This window comes from Limanda limanda, chromosome 7 (assembly GCF_963576545.1).
Source record: "Limanda limanda chromosome 7, fLimLim1.1, whole genome shotgun sequence".
Taxonomy (NCBI): domain Eukaryota; kingdom Metazoa; phylum Chordata; class Actinopteri; order Pleuronectiformes; family Pleuronectidae; genus Limanda; species Limanda limanda.
The window spans coordinates 16,520,486-16,542,726 of record NC_083642.1 but is presented as its reverse complement, the minus strand read 5'-3'; the positions used below and the strand labels follow the sequence as shown (position 1 = coordinate 16,542,726).

The window sequence follows — 22,241 nt, the reverse complement described above, 5'->3', positions numbered from 1 at the left end:
AGCGCCACCTATCGTAGCGGGGTATGAAATGCTTTCGTACAAGAGTCGGATTTCTCAGTGCCATGTACCCTGAGATAGAGCAGTTAACCCCCCATGGATAGAGAAACCGGGCTTCAGCCGAAATCGGGTTTATGCCATCATGTAAAGCCCTGGCTGTCTGAATCCAATTCTTTTAGGGACTGCCATTCGTTTACAGCAGCGTTTAGGCCAAGTCACACAAGTGCTAATGCGTCAGTGGCCTCCCGCTCACTTCCAACCTTTGAGAGAGAGGAGGCGAATAAAGCATTCGCTTCCTGTGGCGAGGAAAGTCGCAGGGTGGCTTTGCGTGGTATTTGATGACCTTTGCCTCAAAATATTTGCTTCTCATTCGCCCGTGTGAACAGGTCTTTAAGGGTTTGACCTCGAAGCCACTCAAACATGCAGCCATCAATTAAAATACATTTTTTTATCATACAAAGGTACAAGGAGACATATAAACCTGTTGAAAACCTTCAATTTTAAAAAAGTAGGACTTTGAGATTATAATTACAATGGATTCCTCTAGACTCCTCAAAAATTTAGTCCACTCATATGATTTTTCGATATAAATGTATTAATATAAGGATCAGATATTAGTCCTGGTTAGAATCCTCAGCTGCGGTTAGAATCCTCAGCTGCACCCAGAACAAGTGTTTGAGTTGTCCCAGTGTGAGCCAGACGTTTAGCTGTCAGTGAAGGACACCACAGTCTGCAGTGATGAACACATGAACACTGTGAATTGGCCGACAGCTGGTGCATCACTCCCAGAGCTCCCTGCTTCTAAAACGCAGGATTCTTCTGCATCTGTGAACGAAGGCGAGGGAACAGTCAGCAGATGTTCATCATTAGTGCAGGAAAAACACCAAGCCCCACTTTTTCTCCTCGTTTTCTGGTGAGTAGATTAAAACATCTGCCTCGATTAAACACTTGACAGGGAAATGAACAAGGCCCCGGCCGGTAACAAGGTTGCATTGTTAAATGACGAGAGTTTGCAGGAGGTGAGGCTGTGACATAGTGTGTCACCGTCAGTCGGTGTAGAGTTGGAGGGAAGATGCCCAACGTAGACTGTCCAAATGTATGAGAGCTTCACATGAAAGGGAAAAACAGTCCCCTCCCCTCAAGGTGCATTTACTCACTTGTTCTGGAGCAGTCTTCTTCTGCAGAAAAATAAGTCCTTACTTGTCATTGATCTTTAAAAATCCAAACTTCTTATAATGCAGGAGACTTTATGTTTATGGAGAAAAACTTTGAAACAATAGAGCAATTTCCCCTGTCATTTATTTCTAACAGTACATGTAGGTGAGTCATTTTGGTGTGGACTTTAACTTTCATAAATAATAGAACTGTCCTTTGCATGATCTTTTCTCATTGAGTTCATGTTTTTACCATTTAAAGCCATGAGAATGAGAATTATATATGAAACACTATATTCCTATTTGTTCCTCACCATGTGTTTAAGTCACATATAGAGTATATATTTACATTCACTTAAACCATCAATACATACTGTACAGATGTGTAAATTAATGAATGAATTTCAGGCAAAGAAAGAGAAGATAGATATGATGAGCCTCTTTTACCTGAATTTATGCAAAAAAAAAGGATAATAGTTAAAGAACAAATGTTTATTAACAGAATTAACAGCAATAATAAGCAATGTTTCTTTTTTGCAATGTTCAAGGTCAAGACTGAAAAATCAAGCCAGTCAGTCACCATATGCTCTTTATTTAGTAGCCGCATAGTTTTTCAGACTCATCTAAAAATTTAGATTTCATCGAACGTGATTTTTTTACCGATCAGACTGAAGAAATTAAAAATTTTCTTCTACATGTGCTGACGGTAAGAAGTTCAAATAAACCTTGATGTCACCCTTAGTATGACTTTGCAGAAAACTCTTGTCCCTGGATGACCAGCATGAGGCCTCATCTGAAAACAAGCAGTTGCTTTAAAATAAAGTTTGCAATCTCTGAGCTTTTATGTTGGAAAACGCTCAATGTTGTTATGGTGAAAGGAAGAAAACGTGACTTTCACTGTTTTAAAATTTCTTTAATGGTTCAGTTGGTATAGGATTTGGAAGCATTAAGTCAAAACATGGTCAGCAGCCATACAAAACAAAACCAACTAATCAAAGTCGACTGAGCGGAAAAGAAAATACAAAGGCAAAAAAATAAAATAAAAAATAAAAAAAGGACAATTAGGCAACATCAGGTCATCACAGTAAAAAGATACATCGACAACAGCATGCTGAAAATCAAAACTGGTAGCAGGTTCAATGGCAATCTCTCACACATGCACACACAGACGCACACACACACACAAACACACTTCCTTTCACACACACACGCTTGAATGAAGGCTGCAGAACAACCCTGATAGGTAAAATGTACAGTAAGACACATTTTAGAGAAAAACAATCGATGCATAGACAAAAAAAGAATGCTTCAAAATAAAAGTAAACATCAAATGACAAATTTCTTTGTCGTAGGCGGACAGTGTGACGGATCTGTTGGCCGTTTACATTGCGATGATTGATGAGAACATTCAAATAGAAGTTATTGCTGACACGATGTAACGGATAACATTTACAAAAGAAATCATCATTTTTTTCTGAAACATTTTTTAAAAGAGCTAGTCGCTTCCACAAATGTCAAGAATGTACAAACAATGGTCATCGGCACCAGGCTTCAAAGATCCTTGGCTCCGCTTGAATGAACATTAGAAACCACGAGGCAGACATGCTTGGCTTTAAAACGTTACGATTATTTTAAGTTATACAAGTTAACAAACTGTACTTGAACACATTAAATATTCCGCATGTCACTAGAAAAACATGTTGGCTGTTAACAAATATTCATTTGAGTTATTTTCCAGTTGAGATTTTTTTTATAATCACCAAATGAATAAAAACATGGTTACAAACTTTTCTTTTATCCATTGAACCAAACAGAGAATCTCTGTGCTAAATATCAAAATGTATTTTTTGCAAATATCTCATTGATAATAGTGCAAGAGATACAGTACAGTCAGAGATAGCACACAGTTCTTATGTTTGGCCTCACGTGTTTTAGTTACAGGTAGTTTAAAAATTAGAGTTTGTATGATTTTAGTGTGAACAAAGAGCCACTGCTGATGATATTCAAAGAGCGACTTGTGTTAGGCTTTAACTATCTACTGGTTCTCCATCTTTAATGACGCGTCCAAGGAACAGGGAATCAATTCAGCAAAAACAATAAATTACAACTACAACTTGTCTCTTTATCAGTTTTCTTAATCAATGTGTTAATTTTTTATCTTGCAGATAAAAAAACAACAAAAATACAATTGGCACAATCAAATTATTATTGTATTTTCCCCAACTATCTGTACAATTAAAAAAAAAAAGTTTTACATGTCACAATAACCCAAAACAAAACCAGTGGTTGTTTTGGGAGAATGTGTACATGTGTGTTTCGCATGATTAGGTCTGCTAGTGTCTTTAAATCTTGACGCTCTCCTTTAGAGGAAAGCGCCACCGCACCCTCGACCGCCTCTGGTTCAAAAATATAAGCAGCAGAAGAACGAGCGGGGCCTCATTTATCAACCTGCGTACGCTCCAAACACCCCCCCGCCTCAATGCAGAAATTCATGTCAAGCATGTGGAAAGACCGCGTTAGCTCACTTAATTAATGACGGCCTGTTGTGAGCGTTGACACACATCGTTGTGCCGTGCTAGTATTTGTACAGAAGAAATCCCATCACATTGAGAAATATCAAGAGTCTAAAATGCTGCTGGCTTTTGATAAAAGAACCAAATTATTCTGAAATGAAAATATCAGTTGATAAAGTAAAAATGATTTCACCGCAGCTCTCCTCACATCACTGATTGTGAATTAAAGTGATTACCCATCGCTCCCCACTGGAAAAACAGGCTGTAATTTAACATTAAGTGAAAAGCATTGACTGAGAAGAGTAATTGATGCATTCGATTTTATGGTAATACTTTACTTTAAGTTCCCCAGTCACAGATTTATGGGTGGGAATTGAAACATTTATTTAATTATTTAAAAAAAAACACCATAATGGTTCTGTAAGCAGTTAAAAAGAAATTATTGTGTTTATTATTCCACAGTTTGTCAACAATCATAACTTCTCCTATGAGGACATATTTTATATGATCTCAAGTGTGTTTTATTACGTTCTCATTCATCTGTTTATAAAGCGGCCTCCACTAATGAGTTACAATTGTGACAAATCTATTAACAAACCTATTATCTGTTTACAAACACATTTTAGTGTTTAAATGTTTCTTAAATCATGCTCTCTAAACGCAGGTTCCAGCAGAAGAGCGGACGCCTGTATCTCTAAACACGTACGTGCCAAATAGTGAATGCATCTTTCACGCTTGTTTTTAATGCGCACAACATGTTTATAAATGAGGCCCCTGGTGGGAGAAAATACAAAAGCCTTTATAACAGAACAGCTAAAATCCAAAACAATTCCGGCCCCATTGGGGTAAGCAGAAATAATTAAAATCTCTCCCCTAACATGACCACTCCTCACACCCGCTGCTCTACTTGACCACAACTATATTTCTCTTTGCTCCAATCAGCTGCTGACTGGTCAGTTCCTCCGGTGACCACAGCAGGAAATACACGTAACACTGCCCAACGTCTCAACATAGACAAGATAATACATAACAAAACCACCCCCCCCCATCACAAGAAAAAAAAAAAACTACAACTGATATTCATCCACACAATCTGTGAGTGTTTTCACTGACTTTCAAGGCTTCAGCCCACTGGGACACACTGGAGTGCATCTCAGGTAACGGTGTGCCAGCCTGTGTGAGGAGGATACGGATGGAAAAGGAGTGGGGGTGGTGGTGGGGGTTTGGGGGGGAGAGGCAGCAGCCACCTCCCGGCATCTCTTCCTCTCCTCTTCTGTCCCTTCCCCCTCCTCCCCTGAGCTTATCAGCGTCGTGCTTGTGGAGTTTGGGTTGTTGTAGGTCGTGTGCGGGGGGGGGGGGGACGGGTCTGAGACGGGATGCAGCGGGGCAGGATGAGGGGGCCCAGGGTCACTGTCGCCGATCCTCCGCCTCTGACCGTGAGAACGCCATAACCACGTCCTCAGCACCTGGAAACCAACAGCAGAGAGTCAGATAAGTCCACTGAAGCAAAACAAATAAATACAGACGCTGACGTTCAGATCTCATGCTCTTCTGTAACAGTATAGAAAGAAAACATGATTGAAACCCAACGTCTGAGAGTTTTTTAAGAGAAAAGCTACTGTCAACTTCTTATAAAAGCTAAACTGATTAAAAATATATACCAAACATCCAGAAATGTGACACTTCTTTCAGGACATGGACAGTTTTTTAGTGTCAAAGAGGATAAACCACCAGGAATAATGCAGCTTGAGCCGGTGAATTCACATTTGTGATTTGGAAGGAGCGGTATTTACTTTTCTGACAAACCAGACATGTGTCATCTGTTTGCTTAACATCGACACAAGGTGTGACCTGCAGTTTTGTCCACACACCGTACGGATCATAACATACACTAATACTGTATTTGCCCAAAATGACGTCATGCTTCAGACTTTTTATTTCTCTGAGATAATAACATACATATTTCACTACTTCAACTATCCATTTGTAATTGAATCTGCCGAAACTAATTTCAGTGGCAACTGTGAAGCGAGTCAAGTTTCCTACAGGTTCCTGGATCATGTCAGTAAATCCTGTAGATCCTGTCAGCTGTGACAGTAAAGCCGAGAGGGACGACATTGCCGTGAAGATCAGTTCGGTGTATGCAGGTAATTCTATCCATCGCCATGTTCCCCTGCTGGGGAGAAGCCATTGCCTGCCATCACAGCGCCCAGACGGTAGATACGGCAGCACAGCGAGCGGCCTGCTGACAGACGCATCCTGCTCTGCCATGATAACACTTACATCTGAGGCTTCAGTACCGTTCAATCTCCTCTGCTGCTGCAGCTCTGCCTGTGACGCACTAGATTATCTTTGGGTAAACAATACTAGATTTCAGCTGATTTTAACCTCACCGAGTTGAGGGAAAATAATCGATGGGGACTGAAATGATACAGCACACAGGGTCTGACTTTTTTTCCATCCTTTTTGTGTCTCTTTCACTTATACAAGTTATCAAGGAGTGAGCGTTAATTACAGCCTCATTCAGGTTGAGTCGACTAATGGAACCTGCCAGTTGCACAATAGGACTGCTTAATAAGGGATCATTCACTGTGATTCATCAAGTTGTTTGTGTCTGCCCACACCTGATTAATACACACTTTCCAATTCTATTAGAGTAAGGGGAAATACAATTATACCAAGTTCTTTCATATAGGCCTCATAATTTTTGCAGTGAATCATCTTAAATTCTCGCAGTATGTTCTTAGGCCCTCCATAAAAGAGAGGGATAAAACTCTTCTGACAAATGATATCAGAAAAGTATTAAAACCCTTCTGGCCCCTTCAAGTTGAAGACTTGTTATTTATATCCTTTTAAATGAATTTAAGACCAAACTTATAATGGAATACACATCAAAAGGGAAAATGTACCTGTTCCAAGTTCACACATTTATGCTAGAACCACAAACTTGATCCCCATTGTCCCAAGTATGACAGACTTTCGACACAGCAAAGTTGTATTCATCACCGCCTCCCTACACTGTGTCAATCACCACCGATTCTCATCATTTCCACTTAAACTTGGGTTTCTCCATTTTCATAAACAAGCTAGCAGGCTGGCTAGAAAGTAATTATTTTAACACTTAAACTTAAACCAAAAGCAGCACATACAGGAACTATTCATTCTTCTTCTTTGGTCTGGCAGAGTGGAGAAATGTATTGCAGCGACTTTTAGCAGTGATGTGCCTAAAAAAAAGATCCATCCAGTCTAAATGTAAACGAGTTAAGACTTTAAGGCCATTTATCTGTAAATTTTAATTCAAGACATTTTAAGGATCTGCAGTCAGCCTGTTCTTCGAGGCTGTTGTGATTCTGAATCTGAAAATACAATACAAACCTCAACCATTTTGTGATAACCCGTCTGTGAAAGGACATACAGCAACTCCTAGTCTCCTCAACTCTTTAATAATAAAGCCTCGTCTCTTCAAGTTGATGGGGAGCTGCAGCCAACAGAAGCTTGATCAGTGAGATACAAACATAAATATCACCAACACCTAGATCCACACCTTTGCACACGCTTGAGAAGAAATCCTGTCAGCACTTTGTGCCTGATCTGCTATAAAAAGACTTTCTCACTGCAGCCCTCGAGTGCTTGTTAGATTTAATTATTGTGGAGATATGAAAGTAGGCCAGGGACTGTGAGCTTCCACATGTATTTGGCACACAGGGCGGACCCTCCTCCTCAGACCCTCCAAACACAGAGTTTTTGTGTTTAAATTCTCTACGGCGAAGATGATGAGCCTGTTTGAAGAGCTTTCAGGTCATCATGAGCTCGGTAAAATAAAGATACTGGGGGAGAGGTGGGTTTTAGAATGAAGGCTCAACTTCCTCTTCCCATTGGAGCACACTGGTTCACCAGAAGAGGATATGGAAAAGATACACTGGTTCACCAGAGGATATGGAAAAGATGAAGTCAATGGGCAAAAGCAGCAGCAGGAAAGGAAACCAGACCCATAGTGATGAAAAATATTGTTAGAGATGCTGTTTGTCTTCAGTTAATATAGATCTCATCTGTTTGGAGACAGCATGTAGGAATAATGATGCTCGAACAAGAGACAATTATGTAAAACCACACAAAAGGGAACTCAACCTGATTTACACTAACCATGAATAGCATTGTCGTTTCAAGATGAGATTTTGGCTCCACACGCTTCAGTAACGCCCATTTATTACAGTAAATGCCAGTCTGAATTATTTTTGTGCTTGTGTGAATGAGTTCACCCTTGTATAATGGACAGTCCTGTGAACTTGAGCCGACCCGGCGCAACTTGAGCCGAATAGCGAGCAGAAACCCTCTGAAAATACACCCACGGAGCCGCGTGGAAGACTGAGCTATATCTGTTTTGACGGACAGTCATGTTTGGACCTCGCCCTGCCAAAAACGCATATACCCTAATACAATACACACATGGTCTAGCCGAAGCAATGGAAACGTCAGGTCCCTCAAAGCTGTTGCCTAGCGACAGATAAAGATCACAGTGCATCAGAGGATGGCGGGCTGCTCCTGCTGATGCCTATGAGCAAAAAGCTTTTGGTTTGTTTCAGTGCAGCTCAGCATTCGGCTTTTCTCTGGCCCCGCCCTCCACTCTGCACTGATCCTCTCCTCACCCTGCACGAAATGGATAAATAGAGCGACTCTGGAAGGTGGATTACATAAATAACAACAACAACAGGCATAATATAAGCACTTTGAACCAAAAGAACAGTTCCATCATCCACAACAGAAATAGTCTTTCTAGGAAAAGAATATATAGGAAAAGTGATTATTAATATTATAAATAATTATAAGTGCTTTGCTGTCATCATTCACAAGCAATCAAAATAATTTTGTCATGCTTCTGCGAGACAATAAATATGTCGTTGAAAAAAAGGCATAAAAAACACACACAATGTTCCAGTGAAACCTCTCAACACTGTGAAATGGACCAAAATAGTTTGTTTGAATTTGAAAGACGCCGTGCTGCGTCACTCCTGAGTGAATAAGCAGGGAAGCAGCTGTATAGAACCAGTGATGAAGCACTGAGTGAATAGTAGGAGCAACAACAGTGTTCGAGGTCACAATCTGTGCAGGGTCAGCTGGAACACCCCCCGTCCAACACACACACGCAAGTGCACACACGCCAGCCGGGTGGGTTAAGATGCAGAACACAACAGGGACACGTGTGGTCCAGCTCAACATATTGACATCAACAAACACAGGGGGTCTACTTTGATACACTTGTAACTACGATCTGTTATTTCAAGGTGATGAAGCTTCACAGTATCTATTTTTTAAGTACTAAGTCCAATTTGTGAACGTGTAACTTTAATTGTTTCATTTTCAACAAAATTGTCTTCTTTTTAGGCTAACATGAATATTATTGAGGTGTTAAGGTTCAGACCTCTGCACCTGTTACGGCTGGTTATTTTGATGGCTGATATTTTATTCTAACATTTTGACCATCTGATACAAAGAGTGAGTATATATCAATAAAAGTTTCAAAAGAAGAGACAAAAGAAACTCTCATCCTTGTTTATCCTAAAAAATGTAAATAAAATAACTTTTAATTAAAAGGACAACAAAATATAATGCAGCATGTCACATTTGCAAATAAATGTTTCAGAATTAAATGGAGAATGTCTCACATTGATGACGCTTCGAAACTCTGATAATTAAGAGAGCGTAACAACATTGACATTATGTTCAAGCAGCAGCAGCTTACTTTCAAATGGTAAATTACCTTTTTCTCAATTATCTATTGAAGATAGCTTTAATTAATTTGACATTTACAGGCCACATCCAGGTGGTAAATTTGTTTTGTATAAAGCAGCAGATTTTTATGGGGTAGTTTGGTTAAACTTTTAGTTTCTGTTTCCAATGAAGAAAACCTTGTTACAAAGAGAATTGACTGAATCAGCAAATCTGAACTAGAAATAATGCTATAACATTCATCAATAAAACATCAAACAAATTGACCCATTTGAGACTGAGAGGAGCACATCCAGCCTCTGTGTCAGTGAGTCAGGTAGACAAGGTGGTTCATGAATCTGAGTGTGGCTCTGATTCATGCTGCAGCGAGGAGCAGGACAAAGTATGAATCGATAGCACTCGGCCTGAGCCCAGGCGCCAAACAAAGGCAGGGCCCTGCTCTGTGTCACTGTGCTCTCAGTTAAGAGGGCCGGTTTGAGGATTGCGTGATACCCGAGTTGTATTGCACACAAAAAGAAAGAAGATTGTGTATTGATTGCACAGGGCTGTGGTAGTATCTGAAATGAGAGTGGCCATATTTCTGTAAGAAGAGAGATGGGACTATCAGGGAGAGATTGGAATATCACACTCTAGCTGTGTAATTAACACTCCAGCTTGCATCCAGGCCCCCCCCTAATGACACCGGTTCCAATCTGCAGACGCACAACGTCACAACAACACCCAAGGCCCGCAGGGACGCTCAGCTTTCCTGGGACAACTGAGGTTGCTATGGCAACGCCTCCTCATCTCTCCTCTTTTGTTGCGACCCTCAGACGTTCTTCTTGGAGGAGTAAACTTTCTCTGTCAAATAAGACAGTATAATATGTGGTGAGACTGCGGGCTTTATGTGCGGCTCTGTTTAAAAGTGACATGATGTCAGTTAATAGATAGCTGTGAATGAGAGAAGTGAAGGCAGAAGAATAAGAACCTGACTGTAAAGACAAAACTAATATATTCCACACAGGAAACTATTGAGCTACAGATAACTCTCTAAACAAAGCTTCAACATCTCACTTAATGGTTTCACACTTCGTTTCCAATGAAACAAAACATGTTGAGTCCTGCTCACCAAAAATCATCTGCTCCTCTGAAAAAATAGAAGCAAAACATGCACAGTCCCAAAGCAGAGAACTCCTCTTTGGCCTGATTAAAATTGTAAAACAAAAATCTGTATTTGCATTTATGGTAATCAGCCAATTAAAACTATCTGAAATGCTAATTCAGTGACCCATAGACTGAAAAGAAATATGAGTGGCACACCCCCAAGCGTTTTTCTTTTCCTTGTTCCTTACAAGGAAACAAGAGAATAACATTTGACAGTTAAGCAGAGTCAGGGAGAATGCTTCAGGGTTTGAGTAACATTTCCTCTCAGTCTGATCAGATGTGATGAAGTGTGACAATGTCTTTGGAGAGATTTAACTGCAACGCCTGAAAATTTGTTTTCTAATCAGAATAAATATTCTGACATAAGCTGACAACATCAATAAAGTTCACCATTTGTCCCATTAGCTCGGCTCCCATTTAACATTTCCTGAGTATAGCTGACCTTGAGTAATCAATACCCGTATGTCTCCACTGTGCCCTTGATGCCCTCTAGGTAGCTTCAATTCGATCGTTTAGGCCGTGCCTACCACATGACAGGGTTGCTCCACGCTGAGACCCTTTGATGACACTGGTATCAAAGCATCCCGCATCAGCATGTTCAAACTATGCTCAGTTTCACGCTCCTGGGAAAGGATATCGTGGCTGCATTGCTTTCTTATCCAACATGGATAAATCTCGATGGGAATCATCTGACCTGCGCTGTCTGACAAAATACAAAATCTTCTAGCTGGGAGGTAATGATATGAAACATAAAGCGCTATTTATTCCAGCTGTTTACCAAATCACATTTACACCAGTTCCATCAAGTTGCTTAAACAAAACATTTTTCAGAAGACAGTGGATGTGCTGATTGCAAGTGGATGATGCTAGTCTTTTAAAATATCCTTCTCACAATTTAAATATTGCTGAAGCTAACTGGTTTAAAAGAATTTATGCTGCGCACATGAACCAGAGTAGTATAGTTTTGTTTCCTTCAATCTATTTTTATCATATTATTAGGTCCAAATGAGAGCAAATTGTGGACTTCCTCCTTTGTGTAAGTAAATCGTCTTCACAGCCCCTCAAAGGATCAGGAATGTGCTGATACGTACAATGTGCTGATGTGCCGCCCTCCTTTGGTGCAGCATTGAATATTTACAAGTTATTAACTCTCAGCTTTCTCCAAAATGCCTGATCACAGTACTTTAGACAAGACGCAGACCACAAATTATTCATTGCCACACAGGAGGCGGTGTGCTGCCAGATGATGCTAAATGTGTCTGTTTTTGTGATGTATAATGCACCATCGGAGCACCTTTCACCAGTCATTTCGTCCATAATTAATGAGGCTCTTCCTCGCAGTATTGACACAGCAAAGACACGCAATACTGTATCTAGGAAAGGGCATCAGGAAGCAGAACAGGGCCACACTGCCCCAACTGACTGCTAGTTAGAGGTTGTTTGAACACACAGAAAACATTCTCCATAAATGTAAGATTTGAGAAAGAATCAGTACTGAACGTTTTAAGATGTGACACAATCTGTCTAAGGCAATGCTTAAAACTCTTCAGCTTGAAGAGGATAAAAATGCTTAAAATAATCAGGAAATGTACACATCAATGACAAGATAAAACATTTGAGGATCTGCAGAATGTTTAACAAAATACCCTGCAGGCTAAAACAAAGATAATAATAAAAAATACAAAAAAAAGCAGAGAAGAAACAAAAAGACAAAGTCACTGCGCCTGCTACTTGCCCCCTAATACCTTTATAATCATAAACCCAATCCTTATTACTCGCATTAAATCAGATATTTATCAATTAAATAGCCATGGAGACATGACACTTAACTGAGACCTGAGCCCCAGGAGGTTTACCACAGGAGGACCGCAGGGCACCGGTGTGATGTTTGGACTGAGCCTGGAAAGCAGTTTTTGAATCGACTAGCAAACTAAATATTTAAATTTGTTGCTGCTTTCTCAGGACACTGCAGTGCCTCTCCTCATATCTCCACTATTTTGTTTTATTCAGCACCATCTAGTGGTTTCTGGTGGTAAAAGAGTTGAGGGGCTTTAAAGAAGCTCAACAGCGCTCCCCAGTGCCCTGAAAAAACATCATTCGCAAGGTCAAATAATGAAGCAAACAAGTGAAGACTGATTTGATTTGTAAAACAAACACCACAATATTTGGATGCTTTTGTCTATGTAGGCCAATCGTGAGAATTGGTGGTGAAACTTCTGATGCACTCATGCTGAAGATGACTCACTTGTTTCCAGTCAGCCACACAGTTTGCTGTATGAGTAATCAAACAGTGCTGGTGGACCGCTGAGTCGGCTCAAGCGCTCAGGCAGGGAATCTGATAGGCCAACTGGGGTTTAAACTCAAGAGGAGTGATGTGCATGGAGGGATTTCCCTTATTTTCACTCTCAGCACAGTAGCACCTCTGCAGTGAGGGTGGTGTATGTTGACCAATGTGTTTGAAATGTATATGAAACGGTTTCATATTAACTGGCTGTCAAAAACACCTTCTATATAAACAAAATTCAGTAATTGTGTGTGTGTGTGTCTGTGTGTGTGTGTGTGTGAGTCTTACCCTGGTCTATGTTGTGCTGTGGTAGCTGGCTCATCTGACTGTGGACCACACCTGCGTAATTTCGGAGAAAAGCCTCTTCACTTGGCGTGAGCTGAAGACGAGTAAACAAAGTTCCAAGTTAAAACACAGGCTTCAAAATAATTCCCCACAGAGGCAGACGTTTGACATTGTGGATCTAGAATTTCACCTTTTACATTCATTCTATTGAAGGAATTTATTTTGTATAATAGCTCAATACACTAGCTTTCGGGGGAACTTCTTTGTTGGTTAGAAACCTAAACCAAAACATTTATGATGACAGCTTATTAGAGGCAGATTTCAGGTGATGAGTGTCAAATGTCAAATGTGTGACTTAGCTCATAAAACAAAACCACTGCGAGAATGAGCTGGTCAAATGACTTTTTGTATGTAGTGTTGAGTCAGGACACTGTACTTACATTTGATCCCATTTTCTTAAGCATGAGCAGGACCCGCACTTTCTGTTGGACGTACATGTCTTCAGGAGACTTCCCCGGGGCCTCCTCGCGGTTCATCCCGCCTGCTCCTGTGGCTCTGGACACACAAACAAATCCAGATTACACAAGATCTGTGAGAAATCATGGTCAGTTTTTTGCAGGATTATGCTTGGAGAACTCATTGCAAGTGAGTGGGGACGTTGATGATGTTACTCACACAAGATGGAAGCGAAAAAAAACAATACAAATATCTCAGGATGAAAAAGAAGTGTCACACATGAAGATTTGATGGCTTTTGGTGATAAATGTCAATTTTACTGTTCTTAACACGCCGGACTGTCATTTTTCATAATTCATGTCAGAAAACAGGTTAGTTGTTAGCAACTCTTGCATTCACCTACAGTTATTGACTTCCTTGTTTCGTTTAAGTCCATGCAAAAACACAGCTCCAGAGTTTTCAATCTAAAACGGGACCCAGCAGCATTTCCGAACATCTTTATTAAGCGCTTGAGTAGTTTGAACAAAGGGCGTAAACATGGCAACAGCAATGCGTTTCCTACGTCTTAAAATATTTGTGTAGATGTCGCCATAGTCTGCAGCATTGAAATAATAACCCATTAAAGACTGACCTTATTCAACTATTAAATGTTTATCTTATCTGACTTGTAACATGTAGAAAACCAGGCGGGAACTGGATGTTTTACTACTAGCCTAAATGATAGATGATTTATGTGTGATAAACACCATATTCATATAATCCAAACAGGGAGGATATTAGAAGTCAGTGGCCTTGTCTCAGTGCAGTCACAGTAGTTTTGGCACTACACAGTGTGAATAGCTCTTATGAATATTGTATGCGATTCCACACAGATCTCACCACTGCCTGCTCCTTCCATCTCTTCTTCTCCATCTGACTAATGACCTATTTTCACTGTCAGTCTGCAGAGATGTGAAGGATAGGCAAAGGGGGAGAAAAAAAGGGGGCGAGGGGAAGGCGATAAAAGAAGCTGCCAAAGCTAATGCATATGACAGAAAAGGGATAGGTTCCGCTGTGATAGCGCACACATCAAGGTCGGCTGCTGTCGCATCAGATTTCTGCAACGCACCAACAAGATGAGGAATACAACACTGCTTGATCCCTTACCTAAATTCTCTAGTTGAAATAGCTAGAACATGCAGAGGGATTAACTAATTGAAAAGACGAAATAGAATTCTGGACCTAAAAAAAATTAGATCAGTATGCAAGTCATGATTTGTTTGCACCAAAGAATTTTTCATGAAAGCCTATGGGAGCCACAGTGACTATGATAGTTCTGGCAATTTATTTCGGCCTCTTATCTATACAAAGGGCCACTAATGCATTTTGACAGGCTGTTTGATGTGGGGTTATATTTAATTGAGGAGCTGGCTCGCTGTCCCCCTCTTCCCAGAAGAAGGGTGCAGGCTCAATGGGCCACCGTTGGGCATTGGCTGGCGTTTGGGTGCCACTGCGAGCGTTTGGATTCATCCAGATCAGAGCAGCTGGAGAGTATTCTTGTGGCTAACGTCCTTATCATTATAAGAACCTTTAGTGGCCAATTCCTGTGAACAACTAACACTTGACTTTGTCCCCTTGTCTGTTCTCAGTCACAAAGAACCGTAGCAGAGCAATGGATACGGGCAGATAAATACATTAGTTATTCACTTAAACCGACTAGGCATCAGGCATAGATTAATTGGAGAACGGCTAAAGACTCAAAGCAAGACAGACATGAAAAGATGGAGAGTGTGCTGCTGGTGTGACTTCAGTAGCTCAGTTCACCTTCAGGGTAATGGTGGTGGTGGTGTGTGAATGTGTTTGGGTGGGGGTAGTGATGGAGAGAGGATGTTGGTGGAGGGTGTAGTGTGGGGGGTGGGTGGCAGTGGCTTCAATCGGCAGCAGTGACACGTTTGATCACGTCTCCACGCTCCTCGCCTCAGACAAATAGGAGAGCTGAGACTCCAGGCACAGAGACCAACCGGCGAGATGACACGCACAGTATGAATAAAGATAGAAACTCAGGAGCACAAATCTGCCAGCCACAGAAACATGCTGGGAATAAACCGGTCACTGCGTACGACCGGATAAAAAATGGAGGATGAAGAACTGAAGAACAGGATCCTGTGATTGCAAGGTGTCATTTTGAGAGTTTGAAATACAGAAACGATTATACAACAGAGATGCATTAATACTCTGGCATATCTTGAGACATGACAACTTAAATATTTTTCATGTCTTCTACCGCACAAAAGGTCGATATATTCCCTGGTTCATCGTCTGTATAAATAGGACTGCTGCTTTCATAACTAACGCATTTCTGGTCCTCTGATGTTTGCTTTTGAAGTATGAAAACCAGCCATATTTAGCACGATCTCTACCCAGGCTCCTGACTGTATTGAGGGTTGTAATTTATATATTTTTACAAGCCTCAAAGTGTATTTTATCTTATTCCACTTTCGCAGCCATATCTGCAGCACAAACAAAAAATGAAGTAAATGAAATCCCAATGGGAGAATATCTGCTGTAAGAAGAAACAATGAAGAATCATAAATGTGGATGATCAGTGATGTTCCTCTGTCAGCGTGACATGTTTGTGACTCACAAAAAGGGCACAGAGACTAAGTTGTAGGGAACTATTTGGGGAAGCTAAAGAACTGGAATCATTACAGTTCTGGTACGCGGTGAACTGGATGACAACATGTGTACAACAGTGATTAACATTGTGCAAATGATTATGTAACGCATGTTTTTTCCATGCCCTCAAATTGAGCCAACTGGATGTTGAAAATCCAAAATGCTCCAGACAGTCCTCAGATGCCTGGCGTACAACGCCTCACTGCCAAAGACTTAACTTCTAAGTAATCCCTTCCAGGGAATCAGCTCTGGATTACAACATTTTTAACGCAGTGTGTCAAGCTAAAGGTGATTTTGAGGTCAAATATCAATGTCCTCATAGTCAGATGTACTGTCACAGGCCTGTATGTTAGATAATATTCTGGAACTAATGTCATTATTGATTAAAGATGATTTTTTTAATTGCTTCATTATTCTTTAGATGTATACAATAGTTACAAAAATCACTATTTCCAAGACCCTTAGTTGGAGTTCACATTGCTTATTTTGTCCCAAAGAATAGTACAAAAACTAAATATTTCTATAAAACTACAGGTAGCTAGAATCCAGTGTGTCAACTGAGTCCAACCAATTTAACCAAAATCTAAATCTCAAAAACATGAATTAATACACAAGTACTACATAAGTACTCACAATTGAAAAGCTAACATCCAACATTCATTTGTAATTAAAATGCAAACAGACCAATAATTATTTTCTTGATTTTGCCTAAATCCGTTTTGACTCCAAGAGTCTTGATATAAAGCACATACTCTTTTGTATAATGTTTGTATGATGTCACACACCAGGGAACAACTGGGAGTTTTGTCGGTGTATCTTTTCTTTTTTTTTTCAAACAGCTTAGAATAAGAACAAAATCATCAGTTACAGTAAAAATTTAAGCAGATTTCTCAAGAGGAGGTGACAAACAGGAAGGTTATGAAATGATACAATTTTACAACTACAGGGAGAAACCTTTCCAGGTGAAGCATACCTGTTTTTTGTAGCATAATTTTGATAAATATGATCTTCTTCTGTGTCTTAAATATTTTCAAGGACCACAACAAGGATCCCGTAAGACTCCTTTGTGTGTGCGTGATGATGGTTTCTAGAGGTGGGCTGGCTCAACACTAATCCCTCAGGGGACACTCGGCCTCAGACACATGTGGCTAATGTTCTAGACATAATCAAATGCTTTCTTTAATGCGGATCTAGCCTACCTCCCCCCCGTCCCGTCAATGTTGTGATGCTGGTCTGAACTGCGTAATCAAGCCCAAGTCCCTCTAGACAGCTCAGTGAAAAGACTGCATCGCTGACACTGAGCTGAGAAAACCTAAAGAATCCAAATACAACATGAGGGCACGGTTCTAATTTCCCATCTGCCCTTGTTAGTTCATTTCATGACTTTAATTTAAGGGCTACTAATGGTTTTCACTCTGCACTGCAATTCCTTCTGTTACAATACTGAGCCATAGTTGTATCTTTACATCATTAATTTGATCAGTTTTATTTATGCCTTGTTGTTAAGGGAATGTGTTAAAAATGTTGATCTTCTCTATGTGTAAATGTGCTCAGGTAATATGTACTTTTATTTAGTGAGCAATAATTTTATTTACTTAGTTGTATAAAAATGTTCAGTATATATTCCTTTCAAATGTGTTTTGTGTTTACTTTTTATTATATCCTCAAACTTGTCAAAACAAAACATGGAGGAGTTGCCATTACGTTATTTCTCTTGGTGAAAAACATTTCAACATAAATAAAGAGACAGATTTCTCCTGGATAACTTCAGAGGTGCCAATAAATACATATAACCTTCAAATTGTGTCGTTTAACAGAAGCCATGTTTTAAAACATATTGTGATATAGAGTAACTGTTTTCACAAGCTCTTGAAGAATTGAATTCAGATAAGGCTGGACTCTAAATTGTCTCTATGTGTCAGTAATGTGCTGGACTGCTGACCTGTCCAGGCTGTTGTCTGCTGGGTTTTGCCCCAGCACCCCACGACCCTCCGAAGATAAGTGGTTCAGGAATCGGATGGACAGACGTTCAGTACTGCCACTCTCCATTTCAACACTCAGGGTGCGCCACACAGTTGAGTGAGGGCCTGCTGCCAGGAATTACAGCATGCAATGTGATAGGCCCTCACATTTGCTGAGGGTCATGAGGGGCAGAGGCTGCCACAGTGCACCGACCCGATCACACATGGGCCGGTCCACTTGTTGAGCTTGTTACTGGCTCGCATGATGCACAATGTCTGATTGTTTTAAAAATCAAATTCCTCCAGCAAGCAGAAAGAGAGGAAACATGCCTCTGAGTTGACGGACAAGCCCCCGACAGCCTGAACCAGAGGACCCTAGGAGGTCGTTAGCCTCTGCAGAGAAAAACACTGAGCAGGGGAATTATCTGAATTCAGTCATGAGCTGCTTCAGCATCCAGAGCAAATGTGTGAGAAACTTTAGTAGGCTACAACCCTGGTGTGACTGCCAGCTGAGCTGTCAACAACCTGGCCTGGTTCTGAAGAGCAGCTGTGTGACTGCAGGTTACACACAGACACACACACACTGACACTGTTCTTCTACTGGTTAAAACAACTAGACATCATGCTGACATTAAGAGATAACATTATTGTGATTTATTTTCATTTTGTGAAAAGATTTTGTTCCCTGATTTGTTAAAAACACAAAAATAACTGATAGTGACTTTATAAGGGACATAATTTGATGAATTTAGCTCCCCTAAAACTGCAGTTTATCAAAATAAACAATTTCTTTCATTATTCATGGAGCTGCAGTTAATAGTCTATTAAAAGTCTTTACAACAAACTGTAGTTTTTGTTATGAGTATTTCTGTTGTAGAGTTGATTTTTTAAATCATTGTGTCACATAATTAAAGTAATAATCAAAGGAATATAGCTGCATGTAAGATTTATTTTTATCACCAACTATATATTATTATGGATTGTTTAATAAAACGGCTGAAATGGCTGCGAATGAAAACTCATGTATATTCACTTTAAATTGTCATAAAACTAGGAAAGGCTACAAATACTCTGATTCTAGACAGGGGTAACCTATAAACATCTGACATTTCTGCTTGTTTTTGGATTTTTGATAATTGACTTATCTGTTGACGACTAGCTTCTGCCAATGACTGTCAGTGTCAGCCCTTTTATTTTTTGTGTGTGTATTGCCTGACACATCACAAATTATAAAACTGCAGATCCATAATGACAACTACTTTTCAAGCAACGACGAGTGACTCCCTCTGAGTCGGGCCGGCATGGGGTCCAGAAACAGAGTGAGCCAGACGAACAGACACTGCAGGCCAGAAAGGCTCTGGCTTGGATTTACTGGATGTCTGCATGCTGCCTTTGTGTGGAACCATCTCCCCACATGTACAGTGCCCACAACAATGGCTACAGTATTTGGGGACAATGATGATGAACTGGATTGTGAAAACATGATTGATAAGTAGGTCATGTCTTGTTGTCACCACGTGAGGCATGAACTCAAATAATCCTGCTCAACTGTACAGGCTTAGTTCATAGCTGGGTTTCTGGGTGTGCTTTAGTGGTCTCCGGGCTATGACTGTGCCACAATCAATTGATGGGTTAGGGTAAGGGCCTAGAGAGAGAGCATTCCAGTATGCTCTGCATGACATTTCAAAAACTTAACACCACAGACAAGCTAAAGTTATCAGTTATTAGAGAGCATTTGGCCAGTGTTTAAGCTTCTGTTGGGCCACAACTTGTACATTTAGTACCACAGTTTGCTTAAGAGCTTCTATCCAAATTCATCTATCTTTTACAATAAGTAACTGTGAAAATGTTTCCATAATATGTAATTTGATAAAAAATGTTCACAGACTGCACAATATTACATAATTAACTATGATCTCAGAGCATCTGGGCCTCTCAAAGGAATTGAAATAGAAGCTGCTGCCTTAAGCTGGTCCCTTGGGGGTGCGTCTGCAAGATTTTGAACGTGCCAGTGTCAAGGCATGGGGGAAAAATTCAAATTTGTGAGCAGTTATATGATCGCTCTGCTTGGAACAATGCAACGAAATGCAAATGTGCCGGATACCATATAAAACAGACGAAGAAGTGCACACAGAAAAGATGGCTTTTAAATTTGATTCTTAAGTTAAAAAGATGTGTGGTTGTCTTGAGTCTTCTGTCATTTGGACATAGTGTGTAAGAGACGAATGGATGAAAGCAGCTCTTCTATGTTAGCGACAGGCCACAAGGGACCAGTACGTGGCCTGGTTAATGCCGACAGGCTGACAAGTGCATGTGCCAAACACAGAGCAAGAGGTTGTGTGATGAATCAGCCCTCCCTCCCTCACGCTGCTCGCAGGCAGCTGATGAGGTCCCCTCGGGGCTCGGGGGGGTTGAGCAGCCGCCGAGGAGCACCTGCCCTGAATGTGACGGAGCGAGGAGGGGAGGGATGTGAGGCCTGGGGTCCTGATCTCTCTCCCAAACCCAGTCAGCTAGGGGAATGTGCAAACTAAGGCAGGCTTGACATACTGTGGTCCATGACCAACCCCTGCTAGTTGCCAGTAGGATTCAGTGTGCCTGCCCGTGGCCAAGCCTCAACACCCACTGGCCGCAGCGCTCACCAATGCCTCTCGGCAGGCAGGGTGCCAGCTTTGCCACTCAGAGGGTTGTCAGCTATCTGACATGTGGGGGGAAGCAGACACTGTAAAAGGCAGGGATGGCACAATGCACCCATGGGTGGCGTGAGCCAAAAATAGAAAAATCAATGGAGTTATATGAACATGAAAAGCATGTGGAAGACAGTGATCACAGGTAGAAGAGTTTCCTCAGTGCCTTTGTGTAGTCCTCTATGTATTTGCTGATTGGTGGGTGTTTGATGAATGGGTCTGTAATTTGTATATTTATTCAGTCTGATATAAACCACATGTAGTCTTTAGAATCTCATGTCATCAGGAAACAGAAAACTGCTGTAAGGTCGTGATAACTACATGTTACTAACATTATAATGGTGGGTACGTGTCACACCAACTGTAACGTTAATGCTGACTCTGCTTAATGTCCACTGACGTTAGCTGAAATTTACAGTTCCTGGCCGCAGGTAACTGGAGAATTTTATTAGTTTCTTTTTTTAACCGAAGAACAATTCTGAATGAAAACTAACTGAGCTAAGAAACGAGCCTGGACAGTGAACGCAGAAACCAGAAGGTAAAACGCAGATGAAAACACATGGCGCTGTGCGGGTCGTGTTTTCATGTTGCGGGACGCGGACCGTTCTGTAGCATCGCTGGTGCTAGCATCAGGCGACGAGGCTCCACCGCAACCTCGATGCGGAGCTCTAACCAAACGTCACGGAGAAAACGCGTGAACACGACTCCGCAAGCACTAACACGCAGCCTCCAATTAAACCGAGACAAACCTGTAATTCAGTCTCCACCAAACCCGCGCTACCTTTGGCAAAGCAGGCAATGCTACATAGCCGAGCTAGCTCGCTAGCATACCCGAGACAAAAGCCTGAATGAAGTTCCTATGGGTGCAAACAGCATCCAGGTGCCGCCGCTGTGCCAGAAGTGCACAACGCCGGGATTCAAACCCACGTACTGCTCGTAAAAAGCCCCTGAAGCGTGGCAGCTCGACAGGAAAAGCAACACACACGTAGCTTACCCCTCCTGGTCCAGCTTTCCTTTCTTCTGTGCTCTGTTTGAATGGTGTGTTGTTGTAGGAGGGCGTCCTGTTCCGGGGTCACATCCCTCCAGTCGGCGCAGCTCCGGCGGACTGACTCGACGCAGCCGGAGTCCTGATGCCTGGGCGGTACCGCTGCCGACCGCAGGGGGCGACACCGGCACAGCCAACACTGCACATACCGGGAGGCGAAGATGAAAATACAATAAAAGATCCTTCATTAGTCCCACAACAGGGATATTTGTAGTGTTACTTCACCAAGAAAAATACAATAAGAGACATAAAAGGATCCATTCAATACTGAAAATGTAAGGAAATATATAAGCTTACATATATAGTGTGAGAATATACATAGTGAAAGGAATTGCAC

The 22,241-nt window shown here is 41.2% G+C and overlaps 1 protein-coding gene across 1 annotated transcript; it reads right to left on the bottom strand.

Moving 5' to 3' along the window:
* Nucleotides 1-5,024: 5,024 nt before the first annotated feature.
* On the bottom strand, nucleotides 5,025-21,946 carry ctnnbip1 (catenin, beta interacting protein 1). Its single transcript, XM_061074737.1, has 4 exons — nucleotides 21,854-21,946; nucleotides 13,544-13,658; nucleotides 13,107-13,197; nucleotides 5,025-5,130 (listed from the first exon to the last, which is right to left on the bottom strand). The coding sequence occupies exons 2-4, from the start codon at nucleotides 13,637-13,639 to the stop codon at nucleotides 5,072-5,074; spliced, it is 246 nt and encodes an 81-aa protein (XP_060930720.1). The 5' UTR covers nucleotides 13,640-13,658; nucleotides 21,854-21,946; the 3' UTR covers nucleotides 5,025-5,071.
* Between the last annotated feature and the right edge of the window lie 295 nt (nucleotides 21,947-22,241).

What these genes read in the sequence shown, in the direction of transcription:
- ctnnbip1 (XM_061074737.1), bottom strand. Translation starts at nt 13,639, where the DNA reads ATGAACCGCGAGGAGGCCCCGGGGAAGTCTCCTGAAGACATGTACGTC. An exon ending in TTAAGAAAATGGGATCAAAT is followed by an intron (nt 13,198 to 13,543) that starts GTAAGTACAGTG and finishes ACTCGTCTTCAG; the next exon opens with CTCACGCCAAGTGAAGAGGC. An exon ending in ACAGCACAACATAGACCAGG is followed by an intron (nt 5,131 to 13,106) that starts GTAAGACTCACA and finishes GTTGGTTTCCAG; the next exon opens with GTGCTGAGGACGTGGTTATG.